Source organism: Protopterus annectens, chromosome 5.part0 (genome assembly GCF_019279795.1).
Source record: "Protopterus annectens isolate FY-2018-M chromosome 5.part0, PAN1.0, whole genome shotgun sequence".
NCBI lineage: Eukaryota > Metazoa > Chordata > Ceratodontiformes > Protopteridae > Protopterus > Protopterus annectens.
The window spans coordinates 1641345221-1641370085 of record NC_056735.1 but is presented as its reverse complement, the minus strand read 5'-3'; the positions used below and the strand labels follow the sequence as shown (position 1 = coordinate 1641370085).

At 38.6% G+C, this 24865-nt stretch overlaps 1 protein-coding gene across 4 annotated transcripts in view; it reads left to right on the top strand.

Moving 5' to 3' along the window:
- Positions 1–24865, top strand: part of EVA1C (eva-1 homolog C) — a 932566-nt gene that overhangs the window by 544140 nt on the left and 363561 nt on the right. For 3 of the 4 annotated variants that reach the window (XM_044071425.1, XM_044071427.1, XM_044071426.1), the window contains exon 4: positions 21398–21550. The exons of the other annotated variant lie outside the window; for it this stretch is intronic. In XM_044071425.1, coding sequence (XP_043927360.1) covers positions 21398–21550 — 153 coding nt within the window. The remainder of the gene's footprint in view (positions 1–21397; positions 21551–24865) is intronic. 4 annotated transcript variants of the gene reach the window in all.

Below are 24865 nucleotides of genomic sequence, written 5' to 3'. Positions count from 1 at the left end.
ATTTTATGAGCTAGCGTAAGTTGGTTGAAATGTAAGAGTTGTAGAAATTCTAGCCATTTGAGCTACTTTAAAGCTATGCAGTGGTGTGTTTTATATGAGGATTCTGAGGCAAATCTAGCAATTTTGTTGTAACATGATTCTAGCTTGGATAGATCAGTAATTCTGAGATTAGTAAGAATAGGAGAGGCATAGAAAAGTGTGGAGATGAGATGAGTGTGTGCTATGGTTGTCTTTGTCTACTTGGTAAGATAGTGTCTGTTTCTATAGAGGGTAGCCATTTTTTTATGTACTTTCTTAATGGTATGGTCAATGTGTATATTGAATCTCAAGGTATTGTCAATCTTGATTCCAAGTAGTTTAGTGTGAGTTGTGGGAGAGATAATAATTTTGTTAGTGGACAAGATATTAAAGGTGGGGTCTGTGGAGGTAGATCGAGTAGGAGTTTTGTTTTGTTAGGATTTAGTATAAGTTGAATATTGGCAAGCCATATTTCGATTGAGAGGAAATATAGTTGTGTTAGTGTTTGGAGTTCCAGTAATCAAGATGCGGCACAGATTAGAGTTGAATCATCTGCGTACTGAATAACCGATGCAAGAGGAGTAGCAATGTATAGGTTGGTAGTATAATTTGAGAATAGTAGTGGGCCTAGGATGGAGCCTTCAGGTACTCCAAGAGTGACTGGCAGAAGAGGAGAGAGTTCTTGCTGCTACAGTACTGCTTGCTGGAGGTCTGTTAAATAGCTTTGGAACCAGTTTAAGGAGGACTCACTAAGACCCAGGTTGGAAAGTGTTTTGATCAGTTGATGTGATATTTTCCAAATCTTGGGGACAAGGGCTTCAGTTAGGGATCTATTAATTAGAATGGCTATTGGATAGGCTACAGCATCTGTTTCTACCCTTCTCTCTGAGGCTCCTGACTCTTTCATTAAAGCCTAACTTAACACCCTACTTTCCACAGCATCTCAAATGACTAGGCACTCCAACAAGTGCAGTTATGATGCTGTGGAAGCATCCTCTAAATCTGCTGCATCAGGCTCAGTTTTGAGGTGGTATTCCTGTGTGAGACTACAACCACTCCCTATGGATGTACAAACTAAATTGCTTGATGCCCCACTGGACAATAAAGCCCTATTTGGACAAGTCTCAACAGAACTTCTCAAATCCCTTCTAGTAAAGGGAAAATAACTTCAAAACTTAAAACATTTGCTGGTGTCTCCTATCCCCAGATATCACAGAAACTACCCACAAAGACCTTCTTTTGTTAGGAGACAGTCCTCACATTTAGCTCCTCAGCCAAAGGGATGTAGGCAACCCAGGAAAAGCTCTACTCCCAGGTTTCCTACCAACCCTCTGACCACCCCCTTCTGGAGTCAGTCTGATCAACCTAGACCACATCCACTGTGACTTACAACTATTAGACACAAACACCCCCCTATCCGTTCAACTCACCCTCTCCCTACCCTCCTGGTGGAGAATTACATCAGAACAACAGGTCCTCTCCATCATTCAGAGGGGATACTTCGTGACTTGGTGGATGTTACCCCTCTTCCAGGGGATTCCTCAACCTCCTACAAACCAAACTCACCTTTTCCTGTCCATCATTCAACAACTACTAACCCAGGGCACCATAGAACAGGTACCCTCCCTGCTAAGAAACAAAGGCTTCTACTCCAGAATGTTTCTGGTACCAAGGAAAGATGGCCCATGGAGGCCAATTCTTGATTTACCTTTCCTAAACCTGTTTCTCAAGGTACCCAGCTTCAAAATGATTACCTTACCCTTGCTCCTACCACTCATACCAACACAGGCTTTCATGATTGCCCTTGATTTGAAGGATGTATACCTTCACATTCCTGTACATCCAGATTACAGAAAATTCCTATGCTTTGCAATAGGTTTTTGTTATTTTCAATTCTCTGCCTTGCCTTTTGGACCTTCCACTGCTCCTCGAGTGTTCACAAAGTGTCTAGCACTCTTCATTGCTCACTGCAGAATACAGGGTATACAAATATACCCATATCTAGACAACCTGCTAATTCTTCATCAGGACTGCCAAGTCCTTCTACTCCACCTACAGCAGGTTTTATCCACCCTAACTCAATTAGGGTTTACCATAAACAAAGAAAAGTTTTACCTGAACCCCACTCAAGACCTGGTTTTCTTGGGATGCAGGATCAGAACAGACAGAATGAAAGCCTTCATTCCAGATCAAAGGATCCTAGACCTTTGTCTATACTTCACCAATCTCATCACCTACACCTCCTTGCCAGCTTGAGAGTTCCTAAGGATGTTAGGCCACATGGCATCCCTAATACCCATGGTACCACTGGCAAGACTCACCATGAGGAAAATCCAGTGCATCCTAAAGAACTTATGGAGCCAACACTCCCACCCCCCTGGACACCCCCTTCCCCTACTTCAGTGCCTGAAGAGGGAACTCCAGTGGTGTGTCTCAGCCATCCACCTCAATCAAGGAACCCCCTTACAGGTTCTGGCCCCCATTCATGTCTCCACAGACGCATCAGACCTGGGTTTGGGTGCAGTGCTAGTACACAACTAGAAGCAATTCAGCGTGCAAGGGAGATGGTCCACCCTAATAATAAAGGATCACATCAACATCAGGGAAATGAGGGCACTACTGGTAGCCTTACAAACATTCAAGCCAGCTCTACAGCCAGGAAACCTGAAAGTGATCACAGACAATATGACTGTCCTGCGGTGCATAAACAAATTGGGGGTGGGGGCAAGATCCTACCCTCTTTGCAGCCTGGCCACCTAAATCTGGACCCTAGCATCATCACTCCAGATTCATCTGGTAACAGTGTATATTCCATCTACAGAGAATGTTATGGCAGACACACTCAGCAGAACTTCAACTCCCTCTCACGAATGGATGCTTCACAGAGAGGTATTCCTGGATATTATCCACAGGTGGGGTATTCCACAAGCAGATCATTTTGCCTCCTCCCAGAACAGACAGATGCCCAGGTTCTGCACAAGGGACTCTCATCCACATGCTTGGAAAGTGGATGCCTTCTCCTTTCCTTGGGAGGGAATGTATCTCTATGCCTTCCCACCCCTTCTCAATGATTCAGAAAGTCCTCCTGAAACTCCAGAGGGACAAACCCAAAATCCTTTTGGTGACCCCCTTTTGGCCAAGACAGCATTGTTTTCCCCTTCTCCACCTACTAGCCAAGGGCAGTCATCACAGGTTACCCCACTGAATCGACCTGCTCACACAGGACAGGGGATCTCTACTACACCCTCAAGTGAACAATCTGAAACTGACCTTATGGGTGATAGGGTTCTAATCCCCTTCAGACACCTATACTCAAAGGACATACTCAATGTTCTGCAGGAGGCCAGAAAACTCAGTACCAGGAGAAAGTATGTATCTAAATGGAAGAGATTCTCCAGGTGGAGTCAAAGGAAAAAGCAGGACCCTATGACTACTTCTGCACCCTTGATCCTTTCCTAGTTGTGTGAGCTTCTTCACTCAGGACTAACTTACTCTTCAGTCAAAGTCCATGTATCTGCCATCTCTGCTTGTCTGCCCATGTTCCACCTCTGGCATCAAGATTGGAAGTCAAGCTTTTCTTGAAAGGGGTACTTCATATCAGACCCACCAGAAAGCCTATATCCCCCCTTGGGACCTAAATTTTGTGCTAGAAAAACTTACATTGCCACCTTTTGAACCAGCACATTCAGTATCCCTAAAACTGTGCACCCTGAAAACAGTTCTCCTAGTGGCCCTTACTTCCACCAGGAGGGTATCAGAGATATAAGCCCTTATGGCTACCCCTCCTTACCTTATTTTTCACAAGGACAGAATTGCACTTAGAACTAACCCCTCCTTCATGCCGAAGGTGGTTAATGACCTCTCATTAAACCAAGCCATTAACCTAACTATTTTTTACTTTAACCCCCAAAATCCTTCAGAGAGGGCTTTACATTCTCTAGATGTCCACAGACAGTTGAGGTACTACTTAGACAAAAACAGACCTGTTCGAAAGTCTGACCAGCTATTCATCTCCTTCCATACGAGGGCTTTAGGGAAGGCAGTTTCCAAACCGACTATTTCATCATGGATCTCTAAGTCCATTGGCATATGCTATTCCTATCATGGGAAGACTTTACACGGGCATGTCAAATCCCACTCCACCAGGGTAGCTGCTTCCTCAGCTGCCTTTTTCAAAGGTCTTGACTCCGCCTCAATTTTAGAAGCTGCCACTTGGGCTTCAGTACACACTTTTACCATAAATTACAAACCGGACCTAGTCTCCAGAGCCAGAGCTGGGTTTGCCAGATCAGTTCTTCAGGGTCTCATTGATCAGGGACCCCAATCCTCCACCCAGGCTTATACCTAAAAGCTTTGGTACTCTCCTTACTGTAATGAATACTGCAACATGAGAATAGAAGGACATAGAATAGTTGTGTAAGAACTTACCATAACCTTAGATGTCCTTCTCTTCCATGTTGCAGTATTCAGTCCCTCACTCCTGCCCCCCTTCCTTACCTATCTAATATACGTTTGCTTACCTGTGGAGACATAGTCATTTTTTTCTCAGTTTCTCCAGTATACACAGCCCATCAAGTACCTACGGGTCTAGTCTCTCCCCTTTTTGACCCTCTTTAAACCTACAGGAGTACTACTGCATGTGGCAGTCCATTCTGAAGAGGGTACATGCAGACATCACTTTTATACCCTACATCGGTTTATGGCTCTGACAGAGGACGTCACATGTATCCTCCTGGACCAAAGACGTTGGTATACTGACTGGATGTCGGCACTGCAGGCAGCAACCTCCCTACTGTAATGAATACTGCAACATGGAAGAGAAGGACATCTAAGGTTATGGTAAGTTCTTACACAACTATTCTTTCTGGGAGGGGCATGAATGTTTAGGATGTTTAGAAGGGTGGAGTTAAAGAAAATGACCGCTTCTTCTAAGTGAAGATGTTTTAATGGTGCCCAGTTACAATGTTTTAGGTTAAAGATGACGTTGTCTGGGTTAAAAGTTTTGTTTGTTTCTTATTAGTTAGTAGACAGTTCCTTTGTTGTGATGGACATGCTGTCTAAGTAGATAAGTTGTCAGATGGTCACTTAAGCCATCAGGAAGGCAACCTGCATGAGAGGGCTGAATTGTATGGTTTGTTAGTATCCAGTCAAGGATTGATTCCCTGTTAGATACTTATCTGGCACAAGGCCATTAACAGGGATATTTATCTTTATCTCAGCTCTTCATATTTTCAGGCAAGAATACAGGCTGGCAAACTCTGTAACTGCAGATTCAGAGGTCATGTCAAGTCTGGTCTGGATCTTACAGAATTGGGAATCTGCAGATATTTGCCACTCAGGAGAAGATTCCTCCTGTTCTGCTGCTCAGTGTGGTAAGGCAAGGCATATCTGACAATGGGTGTATTTTCCATCCTTTAGCAGAGGATGTGTCTTAACACCTTTCTGTTTTCAGTGTAAATTCTGAATTTCATTTCAAAGTTCAGGTAAGTAAGTCCAAAACTCATTTTTGCCACCCCACGTTGTAGTCAAGAAGGGCATTATTTCAGGCATTTAAGTATTTGGCAGTGCAGGAAACATCATAGTCTTATCCAAGTATGTCTACCATGGTTACATTGGCAGTTGTCTTCAACTCAGGACCTGTCTTCTAATGTAAACTCCTGACTGGTGTCTCAGAAGACATTAATGCTGCTAGAAAGCTGTATATTCTACAGGCCTATGCCAGATGGAAATGGTTCTCAATTTGGAAAGAGTAATAACTTGTATCTCCATAGTCAGTTAGCTTATATGTGATTTTGACCTATCACAGACACTTATATTATTTGGGCCTCAGTTATACCATAGGCAGGGCACATGCGCAAAATGTTTATACCCATCATGGTATTTCAAACGGAACTAGTGCTCTCCATGGGACCTGAATTTTTGTGATTGACATGCTTGCCTATCTGACATTCAAACCCACTAGCTCAGTAACACTGAATTTCTTTCCACAGATAATGCTGTTTCTGATAGACATTTCCTTTACTGACAGGATCTTAGAGCTCCATGCTCTCATATCTAGAGAACTTTATATGGTCTTTCACAAGGATTTGGGTTTCCCTTAGGATGAAACACATCTTTTCCAGAAAGTGGCTTCCAATTTGTCCATCTACAAATGTTTTCATCTGCCTGTTTTCATTGGCAGCACAAAAGCCAGTTGAGACAATAGCCCTTTACACCCTTGCTACACCTCACCTCAGGGTTTACTTAAAGTAGGTGGGAAAATTTAGGAAGACACACTGTCTGTTTTTTTTTTTCAGTGCAGAGAGGAAAGGACTTGTTAAATGGACATCTGTCCCCTGCACTGTCTTACTGATGTGTGCTAACCCTAACTCTATCCATAAGCCTAATCCTAAATATTATGTTACTAAAAAACCTTTCCATTAACAGTGACACTACATAAGTCAAAAGGACACACAACACAACACAAAACATGCACAACACTGACTCTATCTGCTTATCTAACCATTACTATAACACTAATCCATGAACATATTCACAACAACTGCTGTAATACAGTCTTACACATCTTCAAAACCACCACTTTTTCGTTCAAATATTAATTTTCCTGCATTCTCCTGCTTACCTACACTGTATAAAACTAAATTCATTCATGTGGGAGTCACTCAGTTGTGCAGTCTCTTTTTTACATCCATAGAAACCTTTCTATCAAATGCGTATTCTAACTTTTCAGTTATCCATGTAGTGTCAGGCACATGAGTAATCAGCCTGTTATATGCAACAGCCACTAATAATTGATTACCGTGATTTGGATTTAAGAACTGAGATTGATTTTGAGATGTACCAAGGACTCTTCTTTTCTGCCCACATACAGCAGTATCAAGAGTTGGTATATGTGTGTATATATATATATATATATATATATATATATATATATATATATATATGTGTGTGTGTGTGTGTGTGTGTGTGTATATGTAGCAGAGGTGTAGTGGGGTGCCTGCAAAAATTCCTTTGTAGTGACTCTGGTAGATACTAAGTCGTACACAACCTGCAGTGCAATATGACAGAGAAATAAAAGGTAATGATACCCTGTTGTAAAAAACTAATATGAGGATAATTATGGATAGCACATCAGGTCACAGAAGGTAATTTTAGCAAACATAAAAACAACAAAGCAAGTTTGCCAAAATGACATTCAGTGGAAGTGGAGTTTGCCATTTTCTCTATTGTTATGCCACCCAGAGTTGGCATATAGAAGTTTTTTTTTGTGGGGGGGACATTCCCTCACACTTTCCTGAAGATGTTCGCTAAAGGCAGTTTCGCCAAACATTTTTGTTGTGCTTTTATGTTCACTGAAACTGCCTTTGGCGACGCAGCAAAAATCCTAATCATTATACTGATTTTAAGATAGTAAAGAAGTAAAGCAATTGGTTAAAAATATTGGCTTACACCATATCTGGGAGGATTTTCACAATTTTCCTACACAGTACATTGTCTGCCATGTAATTAAGAGCAGGATGGAGGACTTGTCTAAATCATGTAATCCAGTACTTTCCTTAGTGTTTAAAATGTTCTAGAAAAAAAAATAGGTAGTGGGACCTTGGCTAGGACTGTACATAGAGAGATCTAGGCATGTTTGAAAGGAAAAGATAAGGTGAAAAAGTAGTGTTCATATTTTCATACTGTAGGTAATGGCATTATACAACATCTGTCCAAAACTGCATAAGGATTTGCATTTTTGACTTTGCTTATTGTTACAACACCTTAACTGTTGTGTTAAGTTCTAAAACAGTAAAGAATATAAGCTCTAAGTTGGAGGAAATGAATATGGGAATTGTAGGTAATCTGAATTTGATGGGAAAATCAAACTTTTGAAGAACATTTCTAAATATTGCAATATTTCTTGCTGTAATCAGATTAAAAATAAAGACAGAATGAGAGTCATTGACAAACCATTGAACGGGCAGATTGTCAAATGTCATATCATCAAAATCAGTCCATTGGAAAAAAAATCCAAACAAAAAGAACATCCGCATAAAATAGAAAACATGCTTTTGCGGGGGTGGGGGGGGGTGCAAAGCCCCTGCAGCCCCCACACCCCATGCTAATTATTTATACCAACTCCGAGCTCGCACTACAGTGGGGAAAAGGGCAAATTTCCTGATCACTACTATAACATAGTCCCACTCAGAACGGTTCAGTGGACTGAATTTTTGATCATATGGTTTTGATCATATGACTTTCAACAATCTGTCCATTCAGTCATTTGATAGGAACCCAGAGTCATCATTTTAAAAGTTTTTGGACCTGAGAAATGCCTCACTGGTGGTTGCTGGCTAAGTGTTGCAGAGAGCTACTTAAGTTTCTTAAATTATGTTTAAGAAGATAATTGAGCAAGGAATGCAGTAATTTGATTTACTTGTTTAATTAAATATGTTTTTACCAATGGAAGCTGCATAATTATGTATTGTTTTCAGTAAGTGTGATAATGTTTAAACACAGTCAGCAAAATCTGTCAGTCAGGTAAATCTCAGTGCAGAAAATGCATTGCCTGCACATAGCACTCTCATTGTGGTGTGGGCAACATACATCCTTGCCATGGGGGCATTATTGAGTTAATGAAGGGATTCTTGTCTCTTAAAAAAATGAACAAAAAAAACCTATGTCCAGCTAAGCCTATTAAAATCATTTTAGTCCTAGACATATTGAAATGCTGAACATTTATAAGTCTGAGCCTTGTAAAGTAAATCTTACTGAATTGGTAAGTGTGTGCCTGAACTGAGAAAACAATTTCAATTAGAGAGACACTTTGTTGCAAAAATGCAGAGACACGACTATATGAAGAATAAATAATGAACACACACATAAAAGGTTATTATCAGAGCATAGTCTGATATCTAAAATACTTTAATAGTTCTTTAGCAGTGGAAGCATAAAACCAAAATATACTACATAAAGCATGGGCCCAAGAATATGGTTTAGAACACAGCTAATGCATTTTATAGGTGCCTTGGTAAACAGCAATGCAGCTTCTGTATGTAAATTTAAGCAGTAAGTGTGATGTATTTGATAGAAATGGGTATATAACAAAGTCTGTAAAATAAGAAAATATGTATTTTAGGCTGTGTTGAATATGATGAAAGGATGTTTAGTACTGATTGCTCACATAATGTTGCTAAAGAGGAATGCATGGTGTATAGAACACACACTTCATTTACATAATATGCATAGCTTGACTCTACAAAAAGTTAATCCATTCTTGGTGTAGTGAGAACTAGAAGGCAAACCTCGCACATTTTATTTTTATACTGCAAGCTTTTAATGAATGAAGTGATATTTAAAGAAATATGTAACACAATTTTGCAACCATTTCATAATACTGAAAACTTGTATAGAAGCACATATAAAACAGAAGGAGTTGCCAGCATGACAGTCATTTATAAGCAACAGAAGGAAGCTTTGGACTTGATTAAAGCTTAAGGTACTGGCCCAGTCTTGCTGGAGAAAGTCAGCTGAACAGTATTCATGTAAACTGGTGAAGAATAAAGCACATATATTGTGAAGCTCTAGAAAATATGCTTAACAAACCAAAGCTGTTTTAAAAAAGGAAGAGTACATTAAAATGATTAATGTCTAATATTAATATCCAAGAAAATGGTAAGCTTAGATGTACAGACCTATATCATCTTATTTATCTAAGGTAAAAAAGTACATAGAGACATCATTAGAACATTCAATACCTTACCATATGCAATATAGTAAACAAACTGAAGGAGCTTAAAATGGACATCCTGTGGTTAAGCACCCCCCAATTCCAGCTTACAGCAAAGATAACATACCACTTCAAAATGAAATGGTCATGAGAGATCTGGGTACTTGGGCTGACAGCTCCCTCACATTTGACCATCACTTGCAACTCTGGTAAGATAAAAAGAAGTTATCTTTACCTTGTACTCTGCACAGATAGACCCATCATTGAGTACATCACCCTATTTTGGTAGTACCTTACTAAGAATACAAAATAATTGGAAATACCATATAGACTCCTTAGGGGTGATCTGTGCCTTGCCTGTAGGGTTATAAGGGATCCAGTAGTCCAAACACTTTTATACTTCCATAAATCAAAAAGTCTGGCCACGGTAGGGCCAGATAGCTAAATTTGCTCCTGTGAATAAATAAGACAAGGGAGAAGGGTAGATTTATCACGCATAGCATACCCCTTCTCTGGAACAAACCTCCTCTCCAAGTTAAGCAGTGTGACAAAATGTCGGCATTTAAAAAGGAGCTGGACAACTGGATGGGTTTCATAAATACACCCCTGGTATGACTGGCTAGACCCTCCTCGAAAAGAGAGGCAAACACTAAGGATGGGTACTGGCAAGGAGGGAATGGGTTGCCTTGTAACTCCCAGGATCCTGTGAGTGTTAACATAGGTTAATTGCTAATGCAAATATTCAGAAGTGTCTGCTTCATTGAGAACTATAGCAAAACCTAATTGAGCTATTCGACTATGTGAAAAATGAACTGCTAACCAAGTATCATCTTTAGAACAACACTGTATACCTTGAGCGAAAGACATTATTGTACTATTGACAGAAGGCTAGAATTCTAAGAAATGCTTAACCATAAATACTCAAATAATCATAAAGAATTTGTAAGTATAACGTTTTACCTTTTAAAAGACATTTGCATCTGACAAATTTTAGAGGACTAGAAAACCCATATTATGCATGTTGCCATTTTTAGCTAATATCTTTGTTACTGTGGCTACTGCAGAGGAAAGTTTGTAGTATTTGGGCAAAGCACTGAAAAGGGTTAGCATAGACTTGCATCTGCAGTTCTAGTTCATGTGATAGTTGGTTGAGTTTACTACATCAAGTTAACATTTTCAGCAAGCTGAATGTTTTTATCTGTGATTTTTTGGCTTGTAGAGTACTGCACATTGATTGAAATTCTGATTTATTTGATTTGTTTTATTTATTACAGCATGTGTGCTCTGTTTCTTGTTTGTGACATAGGACCATTTTGGTTCTATTTTAGTCAAATTTGATTTTATGGAGTTTATATGTTTTAACTGCTGAGATCTGGGTTTTGTTTGTTATAATGAGTACACTTGTTATATACCCTTCTTAACGATTAGAATATCGCCATCTGAAATAACCAGTTACAGTTTTAATTTAATGAAACTGAAATACTTGAGTTTGGCTGTATGTCAGGGCTTGCATACATATGGTTACAATCACAAGGGATTGGGGTACACTTAATCTTGGGAAAACAGAAGCATTGCTTTTGCAGAAGCATGACATATGGCTGCCACCTGTCATAGACAAGTGGCATTAATGAGCCCTGAGCTAAGTTACCGTATCAAAGACCAAATTGAAAAAGTGTCAATGTCAGACGGTTTAACAGAGAAGAAAAAATAAAACTAAAATACGATGTTTATTTCCCAAAGTTCATTCAGTTGGTCTTTATTGTATGGAGTATACCATATATAGAAATTGTGTATTTAAGTAACATTTAGACTGATGCAGTTTTGTTTGCAATGGTACAGTCCTTATGTGATGTAAATGGCTGTTAGGTTTTTAGTATGGTGTCATCCATTTGTTAGAGGTGTTGCTTTTTATTTTCTTACATGCTCTTTTATTAACTTTGAACACATATGAGTGTGTGTGTATGTGTTCGTGTGTGTGTGTATGTGTGTGTGTGTGTGTGTGTGTGTGTGTGTGTGTGTGTGTGTGTGTGTGTGTGTGTGTGTATGTGTGTGTGTGTGTAGAGGGGGCTGTGTTAGAGTTCTTAAAAGTGCAGATTATGAACTGGCATTTAGATGAATACAAATTAGAAGTCTGAGTTACAAAGTGTGAGAGAAACAGGGAGACACAAGTAGCTAGATTGTGTATGCCTCTTTTTTATTCTAGAATATTAAAGTTTGGGATGAGTAGGAGGTAAAGCCTCTAACACGGTAGGTGCAGGGGGACTGCCTCCCTTTAAAAACCAAGGGAGAATGCTTGGTGGTATACTGTTGTGAAAGTGTCAAAACTGAATAGTTGTTCTTGACAGATTAGTTTTTGGAGGTTTTAAGTCTTACTGTCATTGTGTGTCTGCATATGTGTGTGTGTGTGTGTGTGTGTGTGTGTGTGTGTGTGTGTGTGTGTGTGTGTGTGTGTGTATGTGTGTATGTGTGTATGTGTGTGTGTGTGTGTGTGTGTGTGTGTGTGTGTGTGTGTGTGTGTGTGTGCCTGTATAGCTATCCCTTTTTTAATTTCTCCAAATCTTTTGGGTTTCTAATACCATGATGAGAATGTGCCCCATTCCTAAGTCAAAGTACGATTAAAGTTCATGAAATTAGTATTGTTTCAATCTTCGATGTCAGCAAGTAGTTCTCTTTGCAGCATTTGCAATGTGCCCAGTAATGATTCCTGCAGTTCGTATGGAGTTACATGTATTGGTAACATATCTAAATACGATTGTAAATTCTTTTTTATAAGATGAAAAAGAGATACCAGCAGCTGTAGCACCAATTTACTTTATTAGGCTGGTAGTAAAAAAACTACATAAACATAGGATGGAGGTACATACGACAGACCGTTTCGCAAAAACTACAAAGCCTTCCTCAGTGTAAATGTGTTAGTATCAAACATTCCCCATATTTTTGTGACATTAGACTTAAGAACAACACAAATGCCTTATGCAAACATACATTAATACACCCAGCTGCCTCTTTCAACTTTATTACTGATAGAATAACAGCACACAGATCCAATAAAGCTGGCTGGCATCACATTTTGAACCAGAAAGAAAAAAAGTGGATTATTAAATTAGGGGGATTATTTCCTCCAGGACTAAACAAGCATCTTTAATTGGATCATGTGATTTTGATTATAAGTCATATATGGAATGTTTGATACTAACACATTTACACTGAGGAAGGCATTGTAGTTTTTTTGCCGAAACCGGTCTGTTGTATGTATCTCCATCCTATGGTTATGTAGTTTTTTACTACCAGCCTAATAAAGTAAATTGGTGCTACAGCTGCTGGTCTCTCTTTTTCATTTTGCATTCTGCTTTGGTTTGAGACCTTGCAGCTGCCATACATGCAGAGTTTCTTGTTGTTTGCAGTTTTTTTTTTATAAGACCCGCTGTTCTACTACTACTGGAACTGTCTGAGTATCTTTCTTCCACATTACTGTCATTTCTGCCTGCAAATCCTGATATTTTATGACTTTGTGTATAAACAGATGGATAGATAGACATAGATCTGTAAGCTCTTTCCAGTGGTGAGAATTAAACCTTGCACCTTGCCTTTGAAAGGCATATACCTTAACCACTGTACCACTCAGCCTTCTGGTAAATCAAGATTATATCACCCTATATGGGACTCAAACCCACAATCCCTGGCTTAGGAAGCCAATGCCTTATCCATTAGGCCACTGGAGCCTGACAAAAAAAAATTAAACAGCTCTTGCAAGGCTCAAACCAAAGACCCTGCATACCCTAGACAAGGTGTTGTACCACTTGCTGCAACAGGTGCAGATAGATAGATAGATAGATATGAAGCCTTCTTCTTATGACTTTTCCCAGTTAGGGGTCGCCACAGCAGATCATCTGTCCGCCATGATTGGCAGTGGAGTTTTACAGTGTCGAAGTTGCCAGGCAGTGCCCAACCTTCCACAGAAGGCACACACACGGCATACACTCACACCTAGGGCCAATTTAGAGTGTCCAATCCACCTACTGCATGTCTTTGGGATGTGGGAGGAAACCGAGCACCTGGTGGAAACCCATGTGACTACAGGGAGGACATGCAGACCAAGACAGAAGGCACCCCAGCCGAGAATCGAACCAGGGAACCTCTTGCTGTGAGGCGGCAACGCTTAACTGCTGCACCACCGTACAATTCCCTATAGATATGAAGCCTAGAATACATAAATATATACTAAGCTCTGTAAGAAACCTACCTATTTCTGCATTTCCAGAGCTGAGGGGAGCAATGAATTGACACTGATTAATTGTACTTGCCTTAAAGTATGCTGTTTACCACCCCAATATAAGATTCAGAAATGCTATTTAAGATTAAATTTGTTTTAAACATCTAATTTCTTGTGCAGTATATATTGTATTTCTAGGTAAAGTTGTGTCATTCCATGGCTGCAGCAAGGGAAAAGCAGGAGGAAAACAAGAAACATTTGTACAGTACTCCGCTGGTAAGCATTGTAATAAAGATGAAGTTGAAATCAAGAAAATACTATACTAGTGCCTTAACCAGTTTTTCGTATTCTAGAAGTACCTACAGCTATACATATACCTGATCAAGTGTTGATGTTACAGGTCAAGGAAAATGTATTGGTGCATACTGAGCCAATGAAATGTATTGGTGCATACTGAGCCAATGAAATGCTGGGCTGCCAAGCGTCATGACTATGTGCTGAAAGGCTGGCCTGTAATGAACCAAAGCTTATGCCATACTGTTCCAGAAAACGAGCATTAATTCCAGAGATGGACGCACACAGTGGATGCCTAGAGTTACACACCCTCCTCATTGTCATTCTTTAATAGTAAACGTGTTGCATCATCCTTTGCTTGGAATATCTAGAAAAAAAGGGCTTAGCCAGGTCATGCATACTGTTCCCTGGCATAGAGTAGGGTGTAGAAAAGTAAGTAAAGATGTATGATGAGTGTCAGCCAAGCAGTAAATCAACACTGCATTCACCTAGGAGTGGTACCATGTTCTAAACTGCATGTCAAATTTACAGGCCTCATCCACAGAACTGAGTTTCTGGTTTTGATGAAAGTTGAGACTTTGGAAACAAGACTGCCAATGCTGATATTAAACTGCACAACTGCTTATGTCACTAAAGCTGGGATCTAAGTAAAAGTCCGCAGACAATAATGTGCTGAGACAAAGACCCTTGATAATCGCACAGAGCAGAAGTTTTACACTTGGAGATAAAATCTTTGTAAGAATAACATTTATGCTCCTAAATGGACTCCTGCAGTCACTGAGACGTGTTTGGGATCTGTCTTTTACTGTGGCCATTACTGTTTTTTTTTTTTTCTAAGAAGGTATGACAGTCATATTGGAGCTATAGTCACTACGAATGAACTCGTTTATGGACCTGAAAAAAAGAGATAGAAAATCCCTTGAGGAGCACAGCATTTCTTACATGTTTGCTACCACAGATACCTGACATAAATATGTACAAGTTACAGTTAAAAAACTAACACCAGCAGCAGTGGTGACTAAGCACCACAAGGAGCCTATACATGTGTGCTTTGTGGTAGAGAAGACACATTGTTCAGAGTCTTTGGATTTATTTATTTATTTGTACTTGTAAACTGGTAAAGCGTAGATCCACACTGATGTTTTCAGACCCAGCCTGAGAGCATTGTCTGCTTAAGTGATGTGCTGAGAGTCACACAGCAGGCAAATGAAAGTGGCAAGACTCAAACCTGCAGCTTTGGTTATGTGAAGTAGCTCATTAACAAACTGGAGCCTTAATCCTCTATGCCGATGCCATCCCATGTAGAAATGCATACTCATGAAAGGTCTGTCCACCACTGAACTAAAACACCATATTGTCTGATGATGGAAGTTTTAAATTAAAACCTTGAGATCATCACCTACTGTCATAGTGCTTATAAATGTTGTACAGCAAAAATCTATAACATTTTAAGTATTCAGAGTGTATGCTACTGAGATAAAGTTTTCCTGTATAAAAAATTCAGTTTAAGAAATACAGGACGAATTTAGCATAAAACGGTTGTAGGATATTTGGTATTCAGTGATTAAGCCTAGTTAGTACATCTGTTCAGAGCTATATACAAATTTAGAAGAGGGACCTAGGCATATCAGATGTTCTAAAAATCAGCATCAAGCCAAGAAGATAATAGGCAGGGAGTACCTCTTTGTGTGTTTAGATATTTGTTAAGGCTATATCTACAGTACAACATCCAGTTTTGTGGCAACAGCTTCTGTTTCAAAAGATCACCTGAAGATGAATAAAAAGATAAGGTGACAAACAATTCATTATTTTCACTATGTTTATTGTTTAAATAATCCTTAAAAACTATAATGAGTACACTTGTTATATACCCTTCTTAACGATTAGAATATCGCCATCTGAAATAACCAGTTACAGTTTTAATTTAATGAAACTGAAATACTTGAGTTTGGCTGTATGTCAGGGCTTGCATACATATGGTTACAATCACAAGGGATTGGGGTACACTTAATCTTGGGAAAAGAGAAGCATTGCTTTTGCAGAAGCATGACATATGGCTGCCACCTGTCATAGACAAGTGGCATTAATGAGCCCTGAGCTAAGTTACCGTATCAAAGACCAAATTGAAAAAGTGTCAATGTCAGACGGTTTAACAGAGAAGAAAAAATAAAACTAAAATACGATGTTTATTTCCCAAAGTTCATTCAGTTGGTCTTTGTTGTATGGAGTATACCATATATAGAAATTGTGTATTTAAGTAACATTTAGACTGATGCAGTTTTGTTTGCAATGGTACAGTCCTTATGTGATGTAAATGGCTGTTAGGTTTTTAGTATGGTGTCATCCATTTGTTAGAGGTGTTGCTTTTTATTTTCTTACATGCTCTTTTTATTAACTTTTGAACACATATGAGTGTGTGTGTATGTGTTCGTGTGTGTGTGTATGTGTGTGTGTGTGTGTGTGTGTGTGTGTGTGTGTGTGTGTGTGTGTGTGTGTGTGTGTGTGTGTGTATGTGTGTGTGTGTGTAGAGGGGGCTGTGTTAGAGTTCTTAAAAGTGCAGATTATGAACTGGCATTTAGATGAATACAAATTAGAAGTCTGAGTTACAAAGTGTGAGAGAAACAGGGAGACACAAGTAGCTAGATTGTGTATGCCTCTTTTTTATTCTAGAATATTAAAGTTTGGGATGAGTAGGAGGTAAAGCCTCTAACACGGTAGGTGCAGGGGGACTGCCTCCCTTTAAAAACCAAGGGAGAATGCTTGGTGGTATACTGTTGTGAAAGTGTCAAAACTGAATAGTTGTTCTTGACAGATTAGTTTTTGGAGGTTTTAAGTCTTACTGTCATTGTGTGTCTGCATATGTGTGTGTGTGTATGTGTGTGTGTGTGTGTGTGTGTGTGTGTGTGTGTGTGTGTGTGTGTGTGTGTGTATGTGTATGTGTGTGTGTGTGTGTGTGTGTGTGTGTGTGTGTGTGTGTGTGTGTGTGTGTGTGTGTGCCTGTATAGCTATCCCTTTTTTAATTTCTCCAAATCTTTTGGGTTTCTAATACCATGATGAGAATGTGCCCCATTCCTAAGTCAAAGTACGATTAAAGTTCATGAAATTAGTATTGTTTCAATCTTCGATGTCAGCAAGTAGTTCTCTTTGCAGCATTTGCAATGTGCCCAGTAATGATTCCTGCAGTTCGTATGGAGTTACATATATTGGTAACATATCTAAATACGATTGTAAATTCTTTTTTATAAGATGAAAAAGAGATACCAGCAGCTGTAGCACCAATTTACTTTATTAGGCTGGTAGTAAAAAAACTACATAACCATAGGATGGAGGTACATACAACAGACCGGTTTCGGCAAAAAAACTACAAAGCCTTCCTCAGTGTAAATGTGTTAGTATCAAACATTCCCCATATTTTTGTGACATTAGACTTAAGAACAACACAAATGCCTTATGCAAACATACATTAATACACCCAGCTGCCTCTTTCAACTTTATTATTGATAGAATAACAGCACACAGATCCAATAAAGCTGGCTGGCATCACATTTTGAACCAGAAAGAAAAAAAGTGGATTATTAAATTAGGGGGATTATTTCCTCCAGGACTAAACAAGCATCTTTAATTGGATCATGTGATTTTGATTATAAGTCATATATGGAATGTTTGATACTAACACATTTACACTGAGGAAGGCATTGTAGTTTTTTTGCCGAAACCGGTCTGTTGTATGTATCTCCATCCTATGGTTATGTAGTTTTTTACTACCAGCCTAATAAAGTAAATTGGTGCTACAGCTGCTGGTCTCTCTTTTTCATTTTGCATTCTGCTTTGGTTTGAGACCTTGCAGCTGCCATACATGCAGAGTTTCTTGTTGTTTGCAGTTTCTTTTTTATAAGACCCGTTGCTCCTACTACTACTGGAACTGTCTGAGTATCTTTCTTCCACATTACTGTCATTTCTGCCTGCAAATCCTGATATTTTATGACTTTGTGTATAAACAGATGGATAGATAGACATAGATCTGTAAGCTCTTTCCAGTGGTGAGAATTAAACCTTGCACCTTGCCTTTGAAAGGCATATACCTTAACCACTGTACCACTCAGCCTTTCTGGTAAATCAAGATTATATCACCCTATATGGGACTCAAACCCACAATCCCTGGCTTAGGAAGCCAATGCCTTATCCATTAGGCCACTGGAGCCTGACAAAAAAAAATTAAACAGCTCTTGCAAGGCTCAAACCAAAGACCCTGCATACCCTAGACAAGGTGCTGTACCACTAAGCTGCAACAGGTGCAGATAGATAGATAGATAGATATGAAGCCTTCTTCTTATGACTTTTCCCAGTTAGGGGTCGCCACAGCAGATCATCTGTCCGCTCATGATTGGCAGTGGAGTTTTACAGTGTCGAGTTGCCAGGCAGTGCCCAACCTTCCACAGAAGGCACACACACGCGCATACACTCACACCTAGGGCCAATTTAGAGTGTCCAATCCACCTACTGCATGTCTTTGGGATGTGGGAGGAAACCGGAGCACCTGGTGGAAACCCATGTGACTACAGGGAGGACATGCAGACTCCGCACAGAAGGCACCCCAGCCGAGAATCGAACCAGGGAACCTCTTGCTGTGAGGCGGCAACGCTAACTGCTGCACCACCGTGGCCACCCCTATAGATATGAAGCCTAGAATACATAAATATATACTAAGCTCTGTAAGAAACCTACCTATTTCTGCATTTCCAGAGCTGAGGGGAGCAATGAATTGACACTGATTAATTGTACTTCTGCCTTAAAGTATGCTGTTTACCACCCCAATATAAGATTCAGAAATGCTATTTAAGATTAAATTTGTTTTAAACATCTAATTTCTTGTGCAGTATATATTGTATTTCTAGGTAAAGTTGTGTCATTCCATGGCTGCAGCAAGGGAAAAGCAGGAGGAAAAACAAGAAACTTAAAAGTCAAATTGAGAAGCAAATCCAAGAATTTGTTAACGGGGAAAGACTCAGCTGTTAAGGAGTACTTCTTCTTTGCTTGTAATACTGTTATGTGTGGCATTAGAACAGTTGGAGTGGTTAGCAGCTGACTGAGATAACACTTTAGCAGATTTCACCTGCTGTGGATTTCTCTGTCTGATCATTTTTCCATCAGCATCTAATTATAAAATACTGTAGATATGTAGTTCATATTAATTCTGTGAGAGGCAAACAGTAGCAGCAGTGTTACGTTTAGGTCACCTCCTGATAAGTCCATATTGTATTTTCCAATTTGCTAATGACTGTACCGGTTTAAGTACAGGAAACCTTTCAACTGATCTCCATATCTTTGTTTCAGTTTTTTAATTTTATTTGTATTTACTAACTCAGCAGTGTCAAATGTTCAAGTGGCAGTTCCCAGTCTCAGTATCCCACTCATTTTTCAGACTTCAAGTCTGTTCTTCAAGTTAAGATACATAACTAGAACCTGTAGCCATGTGTTAGCAGCCTCATTACTGAATGTACTCCAGATCTGAATACTTTTTAGAGCATTCAGGCATGCTGTACCTCCAACTTTTTCTGTCAACTAACTCCCTGCTTCTTCCACCCAGGTGACTGTGATTTCATCGTTTACCTGAGCCATGTATCATTCCCACAAGAGATAAGGATACGCTGCATGCTGGCATAAAAAAAAGTTATCGCCACTCACTCATAGTTATTAACAGAAGCCAAGGAATATCTTTCATGAATGAGTTCAGAATATCCAGAAAACCTTCAGCCAGTGGAATTGATAATGCCTGTCTTACATAAAGCATTTTAGCAGCAGATGTTTATAAAACGTCGTAATTACAACTGAAATTAACTCATACCTATAAAAATCATGAAATGTCATCTGTCTTTTTTCTTTTTAATATTGTCTGTTAGTGGAGCATATTTGAAAAACTGTGGACATGGTGCCACATATTAAGAAAGAAGACGATGGGTAGAAGAAAAATGACACAGGACATTTGAAGAGTACTGGATTTAAAAGAATTCTGAACTGGTAATGTGCAGAATTCTACATGAGGCTCACTAAAGGAGAAAAGTACCTGTTGTGTGGAAACATGCAGTGCTCATGTTTGTTTGCTTACTAAAGTTCCTGGGGTTAAAATGCAGCAAGTGTAAGCTTTCAGCAGGAGTGGGCCAGATGTACACAAAGTATGCCACGGCATAAAATTGTTTGTCTTGTAGAATGAGATGACCCAGAATTAAATTTTTTGCATTTATTTTATTAAGTTATAAATTTTGCTAAAAGCATTTTTTCTAGAATGTCACAGTGACTATATGGGTCATTTGATTAAGCCTGTCATTTAAGCCAAGTTTTTTTTTAATTATTGAAAAGGTATGCTACCAAAAGCATGGAATCTCTGGAATGGGGACGGGTACATTCTGGAACTTGGTGTAAAATTCCAAAAATTCTAACTATGACCCTGGCCATCAGGATATGTAAGTAAAAATGGAGGATTCATGAAAGACATGTTTTAGTCTAGGTATAGTTTAACATTTATAGGTGTTAACAGTATATGTAACTACAGCAGGAGTAAACAGTATTGTTATCTTATAGTGAGCCTCAGTAGGGATAATGGCAAAAATGCATAATATGGGATAATTTACTTAATCTAGTTTGTGGCATAACATTTCCTTTTGCTAGTAAATCACATGCAGGCACATGTTTTGTAAATAACAGAAAAAAATGTACATCTTACTGAATAGCTTTTTACTTCCCTTCATTATGCAATTTTAGTGACAGCAGATGTCAGTTTGAAATCTGGACAGAGGACCTGTGGCTTTAGAAAACCCTAGTTGGATTGGTTACCTGCCTTAAAGTAAATACCTGTCATCTGATTTATAACAGCTGTACTCATTGAATGGTTAGCTTTGTCAAAAAAGACCTTGCTCTAGGTCGCTTGCATTATATGCTTCTCTTCATATGTATTGTGTCATTAACATGTATTGCTGTAGCTTGGTAAATCAGATGAGCTTTGCAAAAACTGCTTCTGCCTTTGGAAATGTATTATGTGATTCATTTCAGTCAAATGCTGGCACACAATCTGCTGAATGATGACTAGCTAATGGGTACATCAGTTAGATCTATACATTTTCACAGCCATATTAAGCAGAGTATTTTTACCTGTTTTCTTGTAGCCGAGTACAAAACCAAAATGGCCTGTGAAGGTACAGAGTTCAAGCTAAGGTGTAAAGAGTCCAGGCTAATAGTCATCTATTCTGCAACTTATGGCAGCTCGATGCAGGATGAGGCGATCTGTACTTCATTATCCAGTCGCATGCCTCAGTTTGGTAAGCCACATCAAAGCACTGAATGGTGATGGATATCATTTGACAAATTCATTTTTAGTAATGGACAGTGATATTATTTAAGCGTTATCGTTTATTTGCCCTCGCTGCTGCTTCTAGCACTTTTTATTAAACAGCCAGTGACTACACTTGATGCACAGACCAAAATGCCTCGCCCACTAAGTTGCTGATATATCCCTTCCCTTGCAAAATAAGTGGGTTCTAGAAATTTTGAACAAGCTTACAGAAAAGACAAGCGGTGAAATTCAAAAAAAGATTGCACTTGGCTGCAAAGGTATGTTGTAACTAAATAGAAATTTTCATGTAGAAAAACATGGGCACCAAGCATTAACAGCTTACTACTCAACACAAGCGGTTTGTGCTAGTGTGACTTACAGCCTGACGCATGATTTAAGAAAGTACCTCTGCCCCAGTTTGACAAAGTATTTTTTTTCTGTGAAAATTATACTTAGCAGCTGCTGTGTGCAGCTACTGTAAGTATCTAATGTTAGTGGAGAAGACTGAAGCTATGAGCTGTTAATGATCTATTTCCTGTACTACGGGTTTGTTTCCCTCAGCCTTCATTTGCCTATTGTGTGATTTTGAGCAAGCCACTTAACCAGACAGTGCTTATGGGGCAGTTAGGAACTTGGACTAGGCTATTTAATGTTCTACTAGATTGCAGGTCTAGTAACTACCTAGGAACCATTTTTTAGGTTTTAAAATAAAAAAAGTTACTTAAACTGTATAATTTTGTTATGTTTTAGCATAAAAATATATAGATGTAGATATGTTCATTATCTAACTGTACCAGGAGGTAATGAGAACATATGCATTTAGTGTTTCAGTTCAGTGTCAGAATTCCGTAATTATTCATTCTCTTTGTGTATCACTGTTTATGACTCTGTTGTAGCATTACAATTCTGTTCACCAAGCTGTAAGTTACATCTTCTGGAGGAATGTTCCATTGTATGGTGATTGTGTGGCAATATAGAAATATGCATTGACTGAATCTCTCCATAAGGTCAGATTGATTGGCAGATGATTTTTCATGGAACTGCATGCTTTTAGATCCTTTAGGACGTGACCTGACCTCCATTGCTGAATGTCATTCTAGTGAGAATGTCTAGTAAGACTGAATGCAAATATTCCATGGGTGCTTTGAGTGAAATGATATTATGAAAATCTAGACGATAAGGTGATTTTTCATTTATTTTGCTTTACACTTCTTGGTTCTCTGGTTTGACTTTTAGTTGAAGAGCCTTCTCTGTTAAGTTTGAGTGTAACCACTGAGTTTTTGTGGGGTTTTCACTGAAGAAACTTTCCTCCCATATTTCAAAGCCATGCTGATAAGTGAAATGAAGATATTCCAAATTGTCCATAGGTGTTTCTGTAGGATGTGTGACTGTGCCCTGCAATGGACTGGTGTCTTGTCAAGGACTGGTTTCATATCTTACAGTGCTTGAAGAGATCAGCTCTGGTTACCCTGTGACCCTGAATAGGATAAACCGGCTAATGAAAATTAATTAATAAAAATAATGCAGATGTGCAAAACTTAAGAGCTAAAGATTTTTTTTTCATTGATGGGGTGTGATCACAATAATTCACCTTGGAATTCATTATTCATTGTATACTAGTACTTATGTAATTAATTATGCTTCCACTTACCTGTACAACTGAATCTCATAGCTAAATCACAGTGGAATAAGGAAGTTAATAACTTTTTATTGGAGAATGCTGGTGGCTATTAAAATAAGTCTGTGAATTGGAGAAGATGACTATTTAACCAAGATAGTTTGTTACTTCCTTTTTTCAGACTGTTATCAAATTCACCAAAATACACAGTATATTCTTGATATTAAAGCCAAACAAGATATTAAAATAACCTAAATATTTTGGAAATTATAGAACCGTTAGATTTTCTAAAATGAAAAGGGCATTTTAATAGGAATATGAAGTTGGGAAGGGACACGCTTGCAATGTCCTGGGACTTAATGTAATAGTGACATCATAGCTGAATAGCAGTGCACAACCAGTTATTAGTTTGAATCATGACAGCATTACGTTAGTTTTTTTCTATTTCATTAGAAACCTGGGCTATACATTTCCTCTTGGGGCAGTGCTGCATAGAATTAGACAATAGCAAGGCACCCTTATGATGGTATGTATTCTGAGCATGAAGAAGCCATGGGGTATACAAGATACCAACAGATTATTTGTATATCCATTGCAGTTATTTCTAGAGTACCCCTTACTCAGTGTAAAAACAGTACTTTGATTGGAACGAGGCATAGGGTTCACTCAGTATAGCTGCCTAAGGGTTATGTGATCCAAGGTTAGAGCTTGACTGAGAAGACAACAGAATTCTGAAATACTAAAGATCATAATATAAAAACTGCACTGTCACTGTGGGAGGCCAAAGACCTACACTCACCTATGGGAAATATGCAAACTCTGAGGTTGTAATACCTTGATGTACGATATACCTTGGTAAATAGGTTTCAGACAGATCCAGTTCTGTTTTTCTGACCTTCACTGTTTTGGCATTTAGCCTTTATTAATTCAGAATTCAGAAGTGCTTTCTCTTGATATTCAGTTGATGTTTGAATGGAGTTTGTATAGTAAACCTACACCATTAGTGTTTATAAAGATCTCACAATTCTACTTGGTTATAGCCAGTTTAAAAACTTATGAAGTCAGGCATGTGTAACCTCCTTTTGATCATTTTATTTGATCATTTTTTGATTTTTGGTAGAATCCTAATGATGCTTTAACAGTTTCTGAGCAAAAATATTTTTGTTACAGTATTATATTTCTCAAGGGGTAATCTAAAACATCGACATGGCCTGTATTTTTTATTTTATTTATTTTTATTTTGCTTTTGTTTACCTGGTTTCTCTGTCTGGGTTTGGTCAAAAAACACTTTTCAGGGAAGGCATGGAGAGAAAAGATCAAACTTATTACATACATTTTTAAACTGACATTCAGTAATATCCTTGAACAGACAATAAGTAATACACATTAGCAATTACACATACATTTGATAATTATATTACATTCATATGAAATAAAGATAAGTATTGCAGTATAAAAGATACTTATGCATTAGTAGATGTTGAACATTCAGCATTTGAAGAGGTATTTTAGTGGGTTTATCAAATAAGTATTTGATCATGTGATTAGTGTTTAGAAATTCAAAGAACTGGAGGTGAGAGTAGGAACTAGGTAGGGCAGAAAATGTTAATATTGTAGGTAAGAGCTGGGGTATAAAGCAGGTTTAGAGACAAGTATATCTATCTATATATATATATATATATA